The sequence below is a fragment of the Lolium rigidum genome, chromosome 4 (genome assembly GCF_022539505.1).
Source record: "Lolium rigidum isolate FL_2022 chromosome 4, APGP_CSIRO_Lrig_0.1, whole genome shotgun sequence".
Classification (NCBI taxonomy): domain Eukaryota; kingdom Viridiplantae; phylum Streptophyta; class Magnoliopsida; order Poales; family Poaceae; genus Lolium; species Lolium rigidum.
The window spans coordinates 256,662,514-256,678,042 of record NC_061511.1 but is presented as its reverse complement, the minus strand read 5'-3'; the positions used below and the strand labels follow the sequence as shown (position 1 = coordinate 256,678,042).

At 42.2% G+C, this 15,529-nt stretch overlaps 2 protein-coding genes across 2 annotated transcripts; one reads left to right on the top strand and one right to left on the bottom strand.

Annotated features, from left to right (window-relative positions):
• The first annotated feature begins 2,782 nt into the window (after positions 1–2,782).
• Positions 2,783–5,927, top strand: LOC124648622. Its single transcript, XM_047188348.1, has 2 exons — positions 2,783–3,303; positions 5,258–5,927. The coding sequence occupies exons 1-2, from the start codon at positions 2,783–2,785 to the stop codon at positions 5,475–5,477; spliced, it is 741 nt and encodes a 246-aa protein (XP_047044304.1). The 3' UTR covers positions 5,478–5,927.
• Positions 5,928–8,168: 2,241 nt separating this feature from the next.
• On the bottom strand, positions 8,169–12,472 carry LOC124707555 (phosphatidylinositol:ceramide inositolphosphotransferase-like). Its single transcript, XM_047239217.1, has 12 exons — positions 12,102–12,472; positions 11,915–12,004; positions 10,343–10,429; positions 10,187–10,255; positions 9,781–9,861; positions 9,634–9,705; positions 9,452–9,512; positions 9,271–9,373; positions 9,070–9,165; positions 8,947–8,993; positions 8,707–8,852; positions 8,169–8,507 (listed from the first exon to the last, which is right to left on the bottom strand). Exons 1-12 carry the CDS (start codon positions 12,132–12,134, stop codon positions 8,424–8,426), a joined length of 969 nt encoding a protein of 322 aa, XP_047095173.1. The 5' UTR covers positions 12,135–12,472; the 3' UTR covers positions 8,169–8,423.
• Positions 12,473–15,529: the final 3,057 nt, after the last annotated feature.

Sequence of the window (15,529 nt, the reverse complement as noted above, 5' to 3'; positions counted from 1 at the left end):
ATGCGCATCATACTATACTCTGACACGACGATCATAGACCTCTGCCCTGCAATGTACAATTAATTAGTCGAGTACGCTACCCACCGCAAGTCAGCAGATACGTAAACACTAAACTTGGTCCTAACATTGGCGAATCATTGGTAATCTAGCGTAGAGTAGCCAATACTCAACGTTTGCTATTAACGTTGGGGTGAATCATTGATAATCTAGGAGACCACGACACGAAGGATAACTTTCTTTAACGCTATATTTTATACTCGTCTCTAGCATGGCCGATTCCACCTTATTCTTGGCAGTTTGCACAACAGGACAAGATTCGTTTGGAACAAAGGGCAAACAAATGGATTTTTGGTAACTGGATTCTCATTAAAAAAATATCTTCGCAAGACATGAATGACAATGACTTGTAAGAGCAACACCAACTAGGTAGATAAACGAGTAGGAAAACCAGAATTTGATGATTTTTGCCAAAAAATTGTGCTCCAATCCATTCACCAACAGATGAGGCAAAAAAGAATATTCTCAGCTCCCTCTAAAAGTGACCAAATACCAATTTATTCTCAGCTCCTTCCCTATGTGTCGATGTAGAACTAGAAAGAGAGAGGGAACGTGAGCTTGATGTATCACCACCATCTTCTTTCCCAGCTGTCATCACAATCTTCCTGATGGGTGCCACGAGATTGAACGAGCTAGACCAGGTTTATGCCAATCTTAGACATACTTAATACAAACAATCATCGGTGTATTGCTTTGTAGTGAAATTATGTTATATGGATGGTGCGTTGGAGAGAAATATTTATGCTTATAGAAAATGAATAATAAATCGATAAAGAGAAAATCAGTAAATGGAAGTGAAACTTTGCGAGTGAGATTTAGTGAGTGCGTTCAAGTGAGAGAAATAGGGGATGGGGTGGTATTTTGGTGGTAGTACTCAAATGCATAGTGGTACATAATGAATGCCTCAACTATAACCTCATGAGTCGCTTGCCTTGAGTAAGACGCAAGATCCTTCATAGATCTCTTGATCATGCAATAGATTTGAAAGACGATGGCAACCCATCGTTAATCAGTAATAAGAAAAAAAACATGGAGACCGGAGAAGATGAATATAGCTAATCTATTTTTAAAAAGAAGTTCTTAAAAGGAACCAACTTCAAATGCTTAAAATGATCTCACGGAGTAGCGTTGTATATAAAAATATCTCCGACGAAGACCAAGACAAATCCATATTGGATCAACCAGTATGCAATGAAACAAGGAATGTTTGTTATGGTAAACTTGAAGGACATGATGGATTGTGTATTTTTTTGGTATCAATCATTTTCACATAGTTTGTTCTATTTATTGCAAACTAAATTTGCACTAGGTTGTTTCTTTTTATGTAAATAGTTTATGATGGAGCTCGAGAGGGTATGATTTATTTTTATGAAATTCTATACAAATCAAGCGTTGGATCTACTTACATTCAAGCCATTATACAATGATTACGAGGATCATCAATTACTAAAAACTGTCATATATTTTGTGGTGACACACAACGACCAATCCTGAAAGACCAATCTTTCATGTAAGGATTCGGAACCGCTGCACCGATGAGAAATTGGTGAACGGGGTTTGGTGAATGGGTTGAACTTGCTCCAAGGATTCATCTAAAAATCATGAGTGGCATGCAAGCAATATTAGTATGATTTATCTCCCTCTGTTTTTTTACTTCTCATGAGAAACCGTTGCTTTCTCGAGTTTTCTGTTTTTTTCTTTGGGTATTTTTGGTCTGCGGGATTTAAAAAGCATGAGGACATATCAAAAGAAGTAAATTCAGATGTTGTGCCAGGTTGAATCCTACATGAACTGGAAATGCAGAAATCCAAAACCAGGGAAAAAGCACATGAACCCAATCAAAAATTCATGACATAACTGTTATGAAGAGAAATAAATTATCCACGAATGTGAACCCAATCAAAAATTCAATTTGAAATAGCATGCAAAGTAGACCATATGTCAAAAAATCCCAATCCTACAAACCAAAAAATAGCTATGTAGGAACATACCTAAAGATTGAGTCTTCTAAAACTTCTATTAGTACTTTTCAAATTTAGAACCAATTAGTCCTTAAATCCAGTGCACCTAGCCACGGGTACACCACAGATTCAGGGCAAGCAATCTTGAGGTACACTCTTCTCCATGAGACCCATCATTCATGGACCATGGCCACAAGACCGACAATGAGCTGAGACCTGAGAGAGTGCCCAGCCAACCCCTCCACACACTCTCCTCCCGACAAGCACAGAACTCGTCTTTTCCTTTCTCCCCCCTTCAATCTTTTCCCCTCACCTCACCTCACCTCACTGTGTGTGTGCGTGGCCGCGGCCAGTACAATCCCTTCTCTTTATTCCCTCTCCCCCGACTGGCATTGTCTTCTTGCGTGTCCCGCGGTTATGGATCACGAAACCTCACGACATCCCCGCCGCTTCAGCCGTATGTTGCCGCATTACTAGCTAGAGGGGGCTCAGTCCTCACCAGATCGTTTCCCGCGATCGCATTGCATGCGCTTCTGATCTTCCACGCAGATTTCCATTGCGTTATCGAAGGTAGGATTCGGATTATGCAGCATTTTTTTTTCAGAAATGATTTTTTCTTTCCTGATGAGTTGGGTGGGATTTGATGTTGTGGGTGGCGGCTGAAATGGTTTCCCCTGTTTCTTGGGATTTTGTGTTGGTCAGGTTGGGCCTCTTGATGCTTATCATCTAGCGGCGGCAGATATCTCCACCTGAACGGAGGAGCAATGGCCGTGGGCGTCGGCGCGCAGTCGGCAGTCGCCGCCGAGGCCGGGGACATCGAGTGCGGCGAGCGGCGGCGCGCGGACGAGTTCGTGGACGACAACGACGGCGAGGACAGCCAGTACTTCACGGACGCAGAGGACCGGTCGTGGCCCTCGCACTCGCGCCACGAGTCCGCCGCCGCCTACGAGGACTGCATCTCGCGGTGCGCGTCCGCCCGCACGAGCTCCTTCGGTGGCGGCGACAGCGACGGGGACATCGAGGCCGGCGGCGGCGAGCACTTGAGGAAGTCGTCGTGCGTGTCCGAGTGCTCGCTGGACGACGTCGACCTGGAGGCCGGGCTGGCCGAGGTCATCAAGGGCAGCCCCGACAAGGCCGAGAGGAACTGCCGCATTTGCCACCTGGGCCTCGAGAGCGCGGCGGCCGACTCCGGCGCCGCCATCACGCTCGGCTGCTCCTGCAAGGGCGACCTGTCCTACTCCCACAAGCAGTGCGCCGAGACCTGGTTCAAGATCAGAGGCAATAAGTAAGCTCCTGCTCCTCAGTTAACTCGGCTAATCCGGTCCAATTCATTCTCAATCATATTTGATAAGTAAGTGCAAATAATGTGCCAAATCAATGCGTTAACTCGAATAAATTGCCAATTCACTTCAATCAATTCAACTAATCGGATTAGGCGCAACGCTCGAACATGTTGCAGGGTTTTCAGGGATTTATGTATCCAGTGTGACAGTGAAGAACTCAAGATTTGTTTCAGATATAGGCTTTTTCTGAAAGATATCTGGGTGGATGGACACATGGTTAAGGAATCTTATGTGTTGGTGTTTTCTTTACTTCTTTCATTCTTTAGATGGGCAAAGGTTAAAGGGGCAGATGGGCAAAGCAGTAATGGATTAATTAGTAGGGGTATAGGGTTGTAGGTGGAGATCACTGGAGGGGGATAAAGCTAGGATTCGTTCATTCAGTCATTCTTCTCACAGAATTTCTGTGTGCTATTTGTGTTGACCAAGTTTGTTTCTTAATAGATTGACTTGGTCCATGAGACATGCGTTCTGTTTGGTGGTGTAGGGGAGGTGTCATTCTGTCACTTCCCACTACAAAAGTGTTTCTTCTGACGGAATTGTAGCCGGGAATCATAATGTGTTGAGCCGAGCCTTGGTGATATGAGCTTCCAATTCAAGAATGGGGTAATAAAGGGGGGATGGTTCTAGAAAATCATTGCTTTTCTTAGCTCAGGAATTACTAAATCAGTTGCAGATCAGAGTGTAGAAGGCACTAGGCAATACAAACTTATATGGAAAAGTGTTTCCATATATTGAATGGTTGGTGCTTGTTTGTCGTAGGATCTGGCTGTTTGGAGAGATAATTAGAAGGCACTGAGCATTACGAACTATTATGGGAAATGAAGTCTATCGGTGGACAATGCAGTTTATGCTGTTAAAGTTCACATTGTACATTCTATAAATCTTAAAGAAGACAAGATATTCTAGTACTGAAATTAGTTAGACCATTAATGAGAACCAAATATTGCGACTAGCAACAGGAACATTACTAATGGGTTCTTAATTACACTAGCATTAACAAAAGAAATTGGAGTCAGTTAATTAATAAAGTTCTCACTGATTCGCAAAAAATAAAAAGAGTAACCTGCTGTGGACCACATTGACATATAGTGTACAATACAGCAGAACATTTCCTCTATACTCTTACAACATTGCTGTAATTCATCCAAACATTAGTCTCAATACCTACCGTGTGAAGCTAGCTAACATTTTCATTGTCTTAGTTTACTTTGTACTTTGTAGTGCACTTTTTCAATACGAGTTGGCAAGTTCAGAAATTTATTTTCTTATGGTGCAAATCATTTAACTATGTGGCTGCAACTACATCAAAACTTGATGATTTTTTCTATTCAAATATTCAGAACTTCAGATCATGTAATGGAGTGAGTTCTTTGGCAACTTTTTTATGTTTTCCTGTGCTAAGAGAATAAGAGGACCATTCTCAATGATGTGACACTTATTTATTTTGCATCCTCGCATAACAATCTTTGGCCTTTGGTGGTTCTCAATGCCACGTGCAATTTAGACAACATCCAGAATTTAAAATTAGTCTGGCCAAATTCCTAGCCTTTCTAAGCAACACAGAACTCATGCCATACATGCATGAATATATTTCCATATGCCTTTCCCTCCATGATTATCAAGATTGCTTCAATTATGCTTGTGAAATGCTTTTACTTTTAGAGGTCTTACTTGATATCTTCCTGACATTTCTTATGGTTACTGCCGTAGCATTTCTATTGCATGCTTAAAGCATCATCTACCTATTCGCTTTTGTTGTACTCCGTAACAAAGAACATTAAATGACCCTTTACCCTCTACGATTATTCCATTTCCAAGTGCAAAGATAACTATGTGCAATATGGATGTGGATGATGAAACTAATTAAAGTACTTGTCTCCCCTTCTCTTTGCCTAGGACCTGTGAGATCTGCAGCTCAACCGCATGCAATGTGGTAGGTTTTGGCGATGCGGAGGTCACTGAACAATGGACCGAGTCAAGCACAGCAGCTGTGCAATCGCTACCAACCGAAAACCAGAGGTTTTGGCAAGGGCATCGGTTCCTCAACTTCCTTCTTGCTTGCATGGTTTTCGCCTTCGTCATCTCGTGGCTCTTCCACTTCAATGTCCCGGGATGAGTTTTGTGCTCCAGGGGGACCTCAATAAAAGCCCCAGCACCATTAACTGCAGACATGAATGTGTGTTAGATTCGGCAAATCTGAAGAACAGGCTAAGGTGAAGTTAAGTTATGAAGAGGTACACAAATGTATGGTGGGGGCATGATGGCCCTGAATTTGGCTGTGGTGTGGAAGGATCTGAATTCGGTACGACGAAAGGAAGCCTGATGAGGATTTCAAGATTTGGGTGGAGATAAGAGCGAAGAGTAGAAGATGTGTTGTTCCGGGGGTCTGAAGAACGGGATTTGTGTTAGTGTTAGTCGTTTCCTAGCTTTGCCTTGTTTGTCTGCTGCTTTGGTGTGATCATGTGCAGATTTTCCTTTGTGTCTACCTTTGTTCGGATGTTTATGATCCTGATAAACAGGCCGGATGATGCGGTGACTGTCCTTAGCAAGAGAAGTTTGCTGCCAGCTCAAGTAATAAAGAAAGTGTTGTGAAAATGGAATTGTGTTTTGTTCATCTGTTAAGGTGCAACTAACCACATACTGCATTTTGGTCAGTGTAAGCGCAGGCAGAGACCCTGTATGGTAAGATGTCCAGGCTCTCACATCGTGGGTGTACACTTCACAGACAGAGGCTGCTCTGTTTAGATTTCCAAGCTCTCACATCGTGGGTGTGCAGACATGGGATCTGGCGAGACGAGACTGCAGAATTCCGTGGAGGGTGCAATAAATTGCAACCATATCTGGAGCGTACTTGAAGATGCAGGAGGAGTACTGTGCTGCAGACCTGCAGTTAGGACCAGCTATATATGCATATTAATTTGGTGATCTTTTTTCGTGAAAATCTGTGGGTGAATGCAGCTTCGGAAATGAGTGCGGACGTTTAGGTCACCTGGGCGACATGGAGCCCGTTTTCTGAACATTTCAAATCCGGTACTTCAAAGTTTCAAAAATGAATCCAAGCTAAAACTCTTGATATAGAAAACAATGTACTCTACCAACATGGAAAAAAAAATCTTAACTCGAAATGCCCCGCATTTTGAGCTGAATAAAAATGACAAAATTTGACATCCAAGTAACGAGCAACGCAATTCTATAATATTTTACCATTTTTCTTAAGCCTAGAATATAAGATATCTCTGGTTGAGATTTGTATGCTGGTAGAGTACATCATTATCTATGCCAAGGATTTTATTTTTCAGGTTTAAAAAAAGTTTTGATATGTTGTTTTCAAATTATTTAGAACTTGAAAAATGATGTTTTTGAAATGTTTAAATAAAGGGGCGAGGGGCTCCATGTCGCCCGTGACCTAAGCCGCCCGCACCCTAGATACCAACCTTTTCCCATCTCCGAGGGCTCCTTTGATATGGAGGAAAAGTAGAGGGATTATGAGTTTTTTCGGAGATGTATTGTTAACTCCTTTTTGATGGAACGCTCTAATTCACCGCTTCAAATCTTTATACAATGTGATCCTACATTCTGATATACCAGTTGATAATAATAAGAAAATCTGGAAGATGAAGATACCATTAAAAATTAAAAAATTTGGATGGTACCTTCGTCGAGGAGTTATTCTTACCAAAGATAATCTTGTTAAGCGGAATTGGCACGGAAGTTCGAGGTGTGTTTTCTGCCATCATGATGAAACCATTAAACACCTTTTTTTCAATGCCATTTTGCGAGATCTATATGGTCAGTCATCCAAGTAGCGTCTACCCTGTATCCGCCGACTAGTGTGGCCAATGTCTTTGGCAATTGGCTTCACGGTATCGATTCAAGGTTTAAGTTGCTTCTTAGGGTGGGGGCGCTAGCAGTTATCTGGGTGCTTTGGCTAAGTAGAAATGACAAGATTTTTAACGATAAAAATTGTTCTTTGTTGCAGGTCATCTACAGATGTACAGGTATTCTCCGTTCGTGGTTACCTCTTCAGCGGGTGGAGAACCGAGACCTTTTTACGGAGGTCTGTACACGGTTGGAGGCTACGGCGAGGTATATTTTTTCCCTACATGGGTGGCAGCATAGTCTACGGATTGCAGCACCACCTTCACCCTAGGCGTTATATGATTCATCGTTTCGATATGTATTTCGCCTACTTTTATATACTTTGACTTCAGACACTTGAACGGCTGTGTGCATCCTGGTTATGCAGAGGCTGGATGTAATTGCTTCTCAAAAGTAATAAAGTATCCTTTATCGAAAAACTCCTTTTTGATTCACAGCAGCGGTGAAAGGGAAAATGAGACAAACTTTCCGTTTGGATCTCAGTTTTAAGGCAAAACGTAGAGGGAAAGAAAATTCACCGAAATTCTTCATTTCCTATGCTGTGCACATGAAGGATAGGTTGGTGGTGCCATGACAAGGTTGGAAACGCTCACACGCAAACCAGATGATCCGGCCCCAAGGCACGGCGCACTGGATGGCGCCGGACGGACGACGTGCCGGACGGTGCGGCGGCGTGCACGCGTATCGCGGCTTTCGCAGCACTCCAGCACAGCACGCATCACCACCACATGCGCCGCGCCCGCGCCCATACGGGCATACGTCGTCGCCGTGAACGGCACGCGGCACGGCCACATGCCCCTCGCGACCGGCCGGATGAACTCACCCGACCAGGCACACGCGCTGGGCGTGGGCAGGCCAATGGCAGTTCGGCGCCACCGAGCCAAGGAGACATAGAGCACGCGAAACCAAATCCATCATTCACCCGATATGATATGAATGCATCAATAAGATTAATAAGCCGATCAATATATATACATTACACCCAAATCATCATGTTCAATGTTTTGTTGCCTGTCTGAAGAATGGAAGGCCATCGCGTTATGAATGATGAGGCGATGGTGGCTGGAGGAGCCCTTGGGTTGGGGTGGCTTCAGCTTCAGAGTACAGAACGGATCGGGCAGCTCCGCTCGTCACCGCCAGGATTCTCCTTGGGCGCGAGGACGAAGCTCCCGGTGGAGAAGGCTCATGTGCCGTTGGCGGTGGCGTCGGAGAGCGCGCCGTGGCTCAGGTCATCGTCGTGCCTCCCGTTCATCTGCACCCGCTGCCGCTGAAACAGACATACGCGTCAGCTGAAGTGGCAGCAGAACTAGCGGGCACAGCAAGGCCAGTTAGTTAGTTTTGTTGGCACCGGCAGCGCGGCGTGCAAGTTTAAGATTAGCATAAGATGATAGTCTGAGATTAAGATAGATGACTTGACAGGTCGCAAATCTAGAGTGTTCATTGCTGAGAGAGAGCTACTGCCATACCCGATCAGTAGGATCCCCATGGTTCCCGTTCAACAGCTTGTGGAACTCATCCTTCAGCCTGCTCTCCTTCTCGTCCTTCAACCACCCATCCTTTTCTTTGGTACTCAACGGAAGCAGAGGTGATCCGTTTGTACGATCCGGCATTTCTGCAGAAAATGTTCACAAAGACTGTTACAACATGCCTAACACAGAAAATCGCGTAGCCACCTACAAACCATGAACTTGACAACAAAACAGTACCTGGGAGCTTGCTATCCACGAAGTATACAACTAAATTAACGGTATACCTGCAAGGATATGACTGTTAAACACCCAGCGGCAGCAAAAATAAATTGATACTAGGTGAAACGGAAGCTACCGTACCAAGCAACAACAACATCCACACTGTAGTGCTTGCGAGCGGCAATGATAAGAAGACTTTGAACTATAGCCATCAACCACGAAAGAAGCTTAATAAACCTGTAAAACCAGGTCCACCAGTTCAATTCCAACTCAGGCATACCAACAGGGATTTACTAGGCAGAGCTTCACAAAATTCAAGGCAAATGTGAGTACGAAAATAACCTTTTCGTGCCATATTTGTGATACGTTCGAACGAAAACAAGGGTGAAAATCATGTGGGATGAAAATATCAGATCACCACAGCCAAGATTTACTCCACGAGGAACTGTAGAGTAATAGAGTTTTGGATAGTCAAGTCAGAACTCTTGACGCAAATTGTCAAACCGATAAGAAGAGAACTTACAATTAAGCAGGAGCACTTCAAGCACATTATTGGGTGGCGGAAGAGTGGCGATGGGTGAGCCCTAAAAATACAAATCTATAGATGACTCCAGTATATCTGACTAAATGACAGGTTCTCGCATGCTACATTGCAGAGGAAGAGCACACTGGGGGAAAAAAAGTGTAAGACAAAACAAGGGCTACCTCACGACAGTGATAGTTTGGACCCGGAAGCTGGGTTGAATAGAATGTAATGATCCTTAAAACCTGTGAAGCCTGGAGAAGCAATATTCGGTTACACCTCGGGGCATCCACAATATTATACTACATGGTTTGGAAGGATGCACTCACAACTAAGAAAGCGAGCACCCTGCGCCAGATTAGGATGGTGTAGAAGCGTTTGCTATGATAAATAAAAGGATGAAAGGTCCACTGCATATAAAGACAATTTCAGCATTCTTAGCATCATTAGCATCACAAAATAAGGGTATACGCCTGGACGAAAGGAAAAAATATTAATGCCATGATCAAGAAGGATATTGACCAACTTGTGCTTTTGGAAATAATGATAAGCAACAACATCTAATGCTTATCTTTTGTTGGTATGATAGATGAATATAAAACTCAAAAAATAATAGGCTAGTCTAGAAAGTCATGTGTTACGGCTATTAAGTAAACATACATAAAGAAAGAAACACATGATAAATATAAAGTGTGAAGCTAGTCATATAAGTAGCAGAGTATAGAAGTTACCTACCAGAAAAAAAGAGAAGAAGATGAACACAAATGTGCATTCACTAAGATAACTTTTGTCTTGCCCAAGCTCCTAAAAATTCAAAGACACCAACGGGTTGAAATTACATCAACAAATAGACATAGCGGCATGCACTATAAAGATAAGAAATCCACGTACTGGAAGGGCCATGAATCCCAGGTCCTGGAGCAGTGGTCCAGGCCGATGCAAGTAATGCACTCCTCGAGCAGCCAGTCCATGAATATACTAATTGTAAAGAAAACTGGTGAATGAAGGTCCGAGTAATACATAAATCAACTGAAAAGCATAACAGAATAAGTGATCCTTGATAACTAAAGACAGAATTTTTATAAGTGAACAATCAGGAAACTTCCATCACACTAAAAGAAGAGGATAAATTGATTGTAAGGGAAGAACTAATGTTAACCAATGAGAACAGTGTTCTCTTCTTATGAACGTAATGACCTAGGAATAGCATAGAAGAATTATCTATTGCAACAATGTATGACTTTAGTGACTTATATTTTCAATCAGACAATCACTCGATTTTGAATGAGCAAAAGTCACAAATATACAATACTTGAATGCCCAGGATATTCTGGTAAATACTTCGTGAGAGAGGCAGTGTATATTTGTCCCAAACAACTAATGTGAAGGTATGCATAGTCATCAATGATTGGAGCAGCGAGTAGATGCAACACATAAGCACGGTACAAGGACTACCAAGAATGAAATGTCAGCTCAAGTTTAGTGTGCCAATAAAAGCATGCTTGTGTTTGCTATGCTATTTAAAAAGATTGTTAAGTACATTTTCGGAGTATATCACAGTTTAAATAGGGAAAGATGATTTCCTATTTCTGATAATGGCACCGCACACCTATGCCGTTTGTCAACACACTAGCAAAACTTGATGGCACTAAACGGATCGTTCATGGAAAGAAGAGAAAGAAATAAAGGCTAATGAAACATTTACAGCATAGAAAAAAAAAGATATTCTATGCACGATGGCCATTGTGCTACACTTTCTATAAGAAACATAAAACTACATTAACTTTGAAATCTAAGATACTGAGGATATATTTGTTGTCCCAGCAAGGGCAACAAGTCGACAAATACAATAAATCAGCGCACAAGGCGACAATCGTCCCTACAGCAGAGAAGGAACAATGGCCATTGTGCTACACTTTCTATAAGAAACATAAAACTACATTAACTTTGAAATCTAAGATAATGAGGATACATTTGTTGTCCCACCCAGCAAGGGCAGCAAGTCGACAAATACATTGAATCAGCGCACAAGGCGACAATTCATCTCTACAGCTTGGCAAACATAACAGTCCTGGGCCAGCTTGGGTAAGCTTGCCAAGCTATTTTCAAACTACAAAGTGATAAAAAAGAGAACTTTTTCCAAGGCATCTATCTTTCAAAGGGCACAGAACAGTTTCCACTGCAAAATTTGACCTCTTATTCTCTGCTGATCAGCAATAGTGCTTACACAGTGCAGTCCAAATTACAGCAGGAAACACATACTTGCTAACCACATAATTCCAGGACAAGAATAAATACAGAAGCAGTATTAATAATGCAAGTAAAGTTACCAAAAGGGGAAATTTTGATATGGTAAGTGGACATATTAACATGTCATCATTAAATACTGAAACGCGCATAACAACACTACTCCGAAAATAAATGATTCCACAAACGGACGGGAGACCGGGATGCGGGTCTCACCTGAAACACCAATCCGGCGAACAGGAGGAGCCACTTCTCGCGAAGTAGCGGCAGCTCGGCCGTTATCTCCGCGGTCACCTTCCTCCATACCTACAGCATAAGCCCAAAAAGGATCTCAGAGATACGCAAAGAGTAGTCACGGAGTAGCAGTGGTAGACGGCGTCGCCGAATCAAGTTGAGGCGAGACCTTGGACGCCTCCCGAGCTATGTACATCGTCATGGCCGCAGAACGCGCAGAGACCTTGGATGCCTAACCGACCGCTGCAGCTTCTACTGGGCGACGCGATCACGTCCATGCTCCGATCCGCACATCACGCCTCTGCCTGCCGCATCCCCGGGCGGGATCGCCACTCGCCCGGAGCAGAGAAGGGTGCGAACGAGGAACACGGAACAGGGCCACAATTTGGCTCCACTCCTCGAGCGAGGGAGAGGTGGGAGGATGAGAGGCAGTGGCCTGGGGATCTCTCGGGCGGCGGAGGCGGTCAGAGAGGAGCAACGCGGCGAAGGGCGGCGACCGGCGGCGTGAGACCTGGGAGCAGGGGAGTTGGGAGTCGACACGGGAGTTCAGAGAAGTCAGGAGATCAAAGAAAACGAGAGGCGATGGCGATTTTGGAAAATCGTGGGGAGTGGAGGGGGTTTATGTGAAAAGGCGCAGGAGGTGGGGGATGGATGAAGGTCGTGGTCTGTCTCGTGGGGTTTTCCAACCGCCTTTTGGCACGGTCTACTTAAAAATGGCCACGCCACGTGATATGGCCTGCCATGGATTTCTTTTTTTCCTTTCTTTTTGAGATAGAGCAAGTCACATGATTAGTTACTTTGCAAGTCGAAAGTTTCTCCTTTTAGTAACTTATATATTATCATTGTAAATTTGTAAACCAAATTATTATGGGAGTGCACCAATTTGGCTCACGGGCTCTACGGAGCTCAGAGCCTCCATTCTAAATTAATTGACTCTGCTAATTAATTAATTTAACTTTGTTTAGATATGTATATATCTAGACGTCTTTTAGTGTATGTCAATACGTATATAGATAAAGTTGAGCCTTAGAATAAAGGTACTACTGGATATAGTTTATTTGTGATTATTTTGAGTTTACAGAATGAGGTTTTCAAATTAAATGTAGCTTAGATCTAAAGGGACCATTAATTATTATAGTTACTATATATTTCATGCGGGGTTCAAATTGCACATTTTGCATGAGCTCGCTAGAAAGCCTATAGTTGTTACCCAACAATTTTGTTGGAATTATATATATGGTAACGCTAGTTCTGATATTTATGGTAGTAATTAAGATCCAACAGAGATCATGGATCTCTCTAGTAGAAAAATAATAATAATAATAATAATAATAATAATAATAATAATACGAAGTCATTACGTATGTCTGGAGTAATATATGTAAATAGATGTAATTAGGTCAGATGTTATCAGGTCCAGTGTGTTATATTGTGTAAATATCTTCTGGTGGAAAAAATATTGACTTATTTATGATTTGCAATATACAATTTCATTGTACTATTTTGCATGATTCGACACGAATAGCATGTAAAGGCCGTTTAAGGTGGTGGAAAATGTAACACTTAAATAAGTCATGCAACTAATCCTTGATCCTATGGTAAATTTTGATAATCATTGATCCTATGGTAAATTTTGATAATGCCCCGTTTCAAATAAAAATTTGCAACTTGCCATCTTGTGAATCATCACACTATGCATCTCTTGTATCCTAGAGAGCACATGAACTATGTATGTATGAAAATTGGCAACCATGTGCAAATGCCATTGGTGGGTTCCTTTTTAATAAAAAGAAATTTTAAGCCTTGTAGGATGATAATAAGAAATTATAGTCCCTCCATTCCTAAAAAAGCTTCCTAACGTTGTCTAGATAAGGATGTGTATAGACATGTTTTAGCTATAGATTTATCTGTATCTAGAAAACGTTGTGAAGCTTTTTTTAGGAATGGGGGAAGTATGTTCTTTTAGAAACACCAAACCAAATGGACCTAAATTACTGTGTATTTCCTCTCTATCCTCCAATATCTTAGGAGTTCTAACATTTGCTAGATTCTCTTTTTTACACTTATGGGCATAAGGTCGGGACATATTTCTTGAGTTTTTGTTGTGTCCTACCTTCACCGTTTTTGTTTCTAAATTTTCTATGTTTTCCATTTGCATTCGTGTTAATATTTGCGTTGTTATGTTGATGTGTTATTCTTTCTCGTGATCCAAATAGTCTAAGAGACTTTGGCGGACATACAATACCACGAGATGTACGTTTCAGTTAGTGAGCATGTGGAAGCACTCCGAGGTTTAGCAATACAATAGGGATATATGGACATAACAAAGGTGAGAATGTCTTGTGGTGGGCAACTCTTGGGTATTAGCTTCGTCCGTAGACATTTATGTTTTGCGTTTTCACAACCAATGAGTAGCCAACTTTGAATGCTAGGTAATTTACAAGGTGCTGTAAATTTTGTAGCACCTGAATACTTGGACTAAAGAAAGAGAATTGTGTCCCGTAAAAGATTAAAAGAGTTGTGGAACTAGGATTCCACGTGAACTACAAATTGTTCCCTTTTTCCATGCGACTCATTCCACACAGAAAATCACACTAACTCGAGAAACAAGGAGAGAACACTAGGTAGAGGCTCAAGTTAGTTTGGTCCCAAAATTGACGTGGAGCATTGTCCCTTCCCTCTGTTCCAATTGTCTCTGTCGAGAAGATTCAAAAGCAAGAAAAATCAATCATCCAAACTTCGGCACTATTGCCTTGTTCCAAGTGGCGCCTTATGTAAGAGAACTCGGATATTAAATGTGGAAATCTGAAACGGCCGCGTCCACTCCGCGTACGTAGCACAAAACGAGTGCAAAGACCGAGCTTCCGTCAGATCTTTTCAATACTGAACCATCAGATTAAGAGGATAAAATAAATAATATAGAGCAAATCTTGCAGCCTAGATGATTCAGATGCAAAACCTCCCTGGACTTATTAGTGGAGGTGACAGTTGGTTGGGCCCCAGCACTGCATTGTAGACACCGGCCACCCTGGGCTGTCTCTGTTGTGGATGCCGACCCAAGTGAGCGATTGTACCATGCTACACTAAAAATGAAAAGGGAAAAGCGACGGTGTCAAGCCACATTGCACCCATCATGTTATTGCAAATTTGATACTCCGTTTACTAAAATAAGATCTTTTACTGTAGCTTTTTATACTTCATCCGTTTCAGTTATCTGAGATTTATCAAAATTTTGATGACACTAAATAGCATCTGAAATTATATATCAAATTTTTGACAAATTTCAGACAATCTTCGTGAAACGGAAGGAATACATACACTTATTTTTTTTCTGTATTTACTTCAATTTTAATGCGTAGATAAACTTACTTCGATTAGTATCTAGTCAATTTTAAAATATCTAAAACGTATTACGTTAGTGAACGGAGGGAGTACCATATCTTCCACATGTAAGGCCTTTTGTTGGAGAATTGTAGTCTCGATCGAATTGCTTCTTTAGTTCTTTGTTTGGTGAGGCGTGTGATGTTCTATTTTATGTGCGACTTTGTAGATCATCTTTCAGCTGTGACTATCAGAGCATCTTCAGTCGTGTCCCTC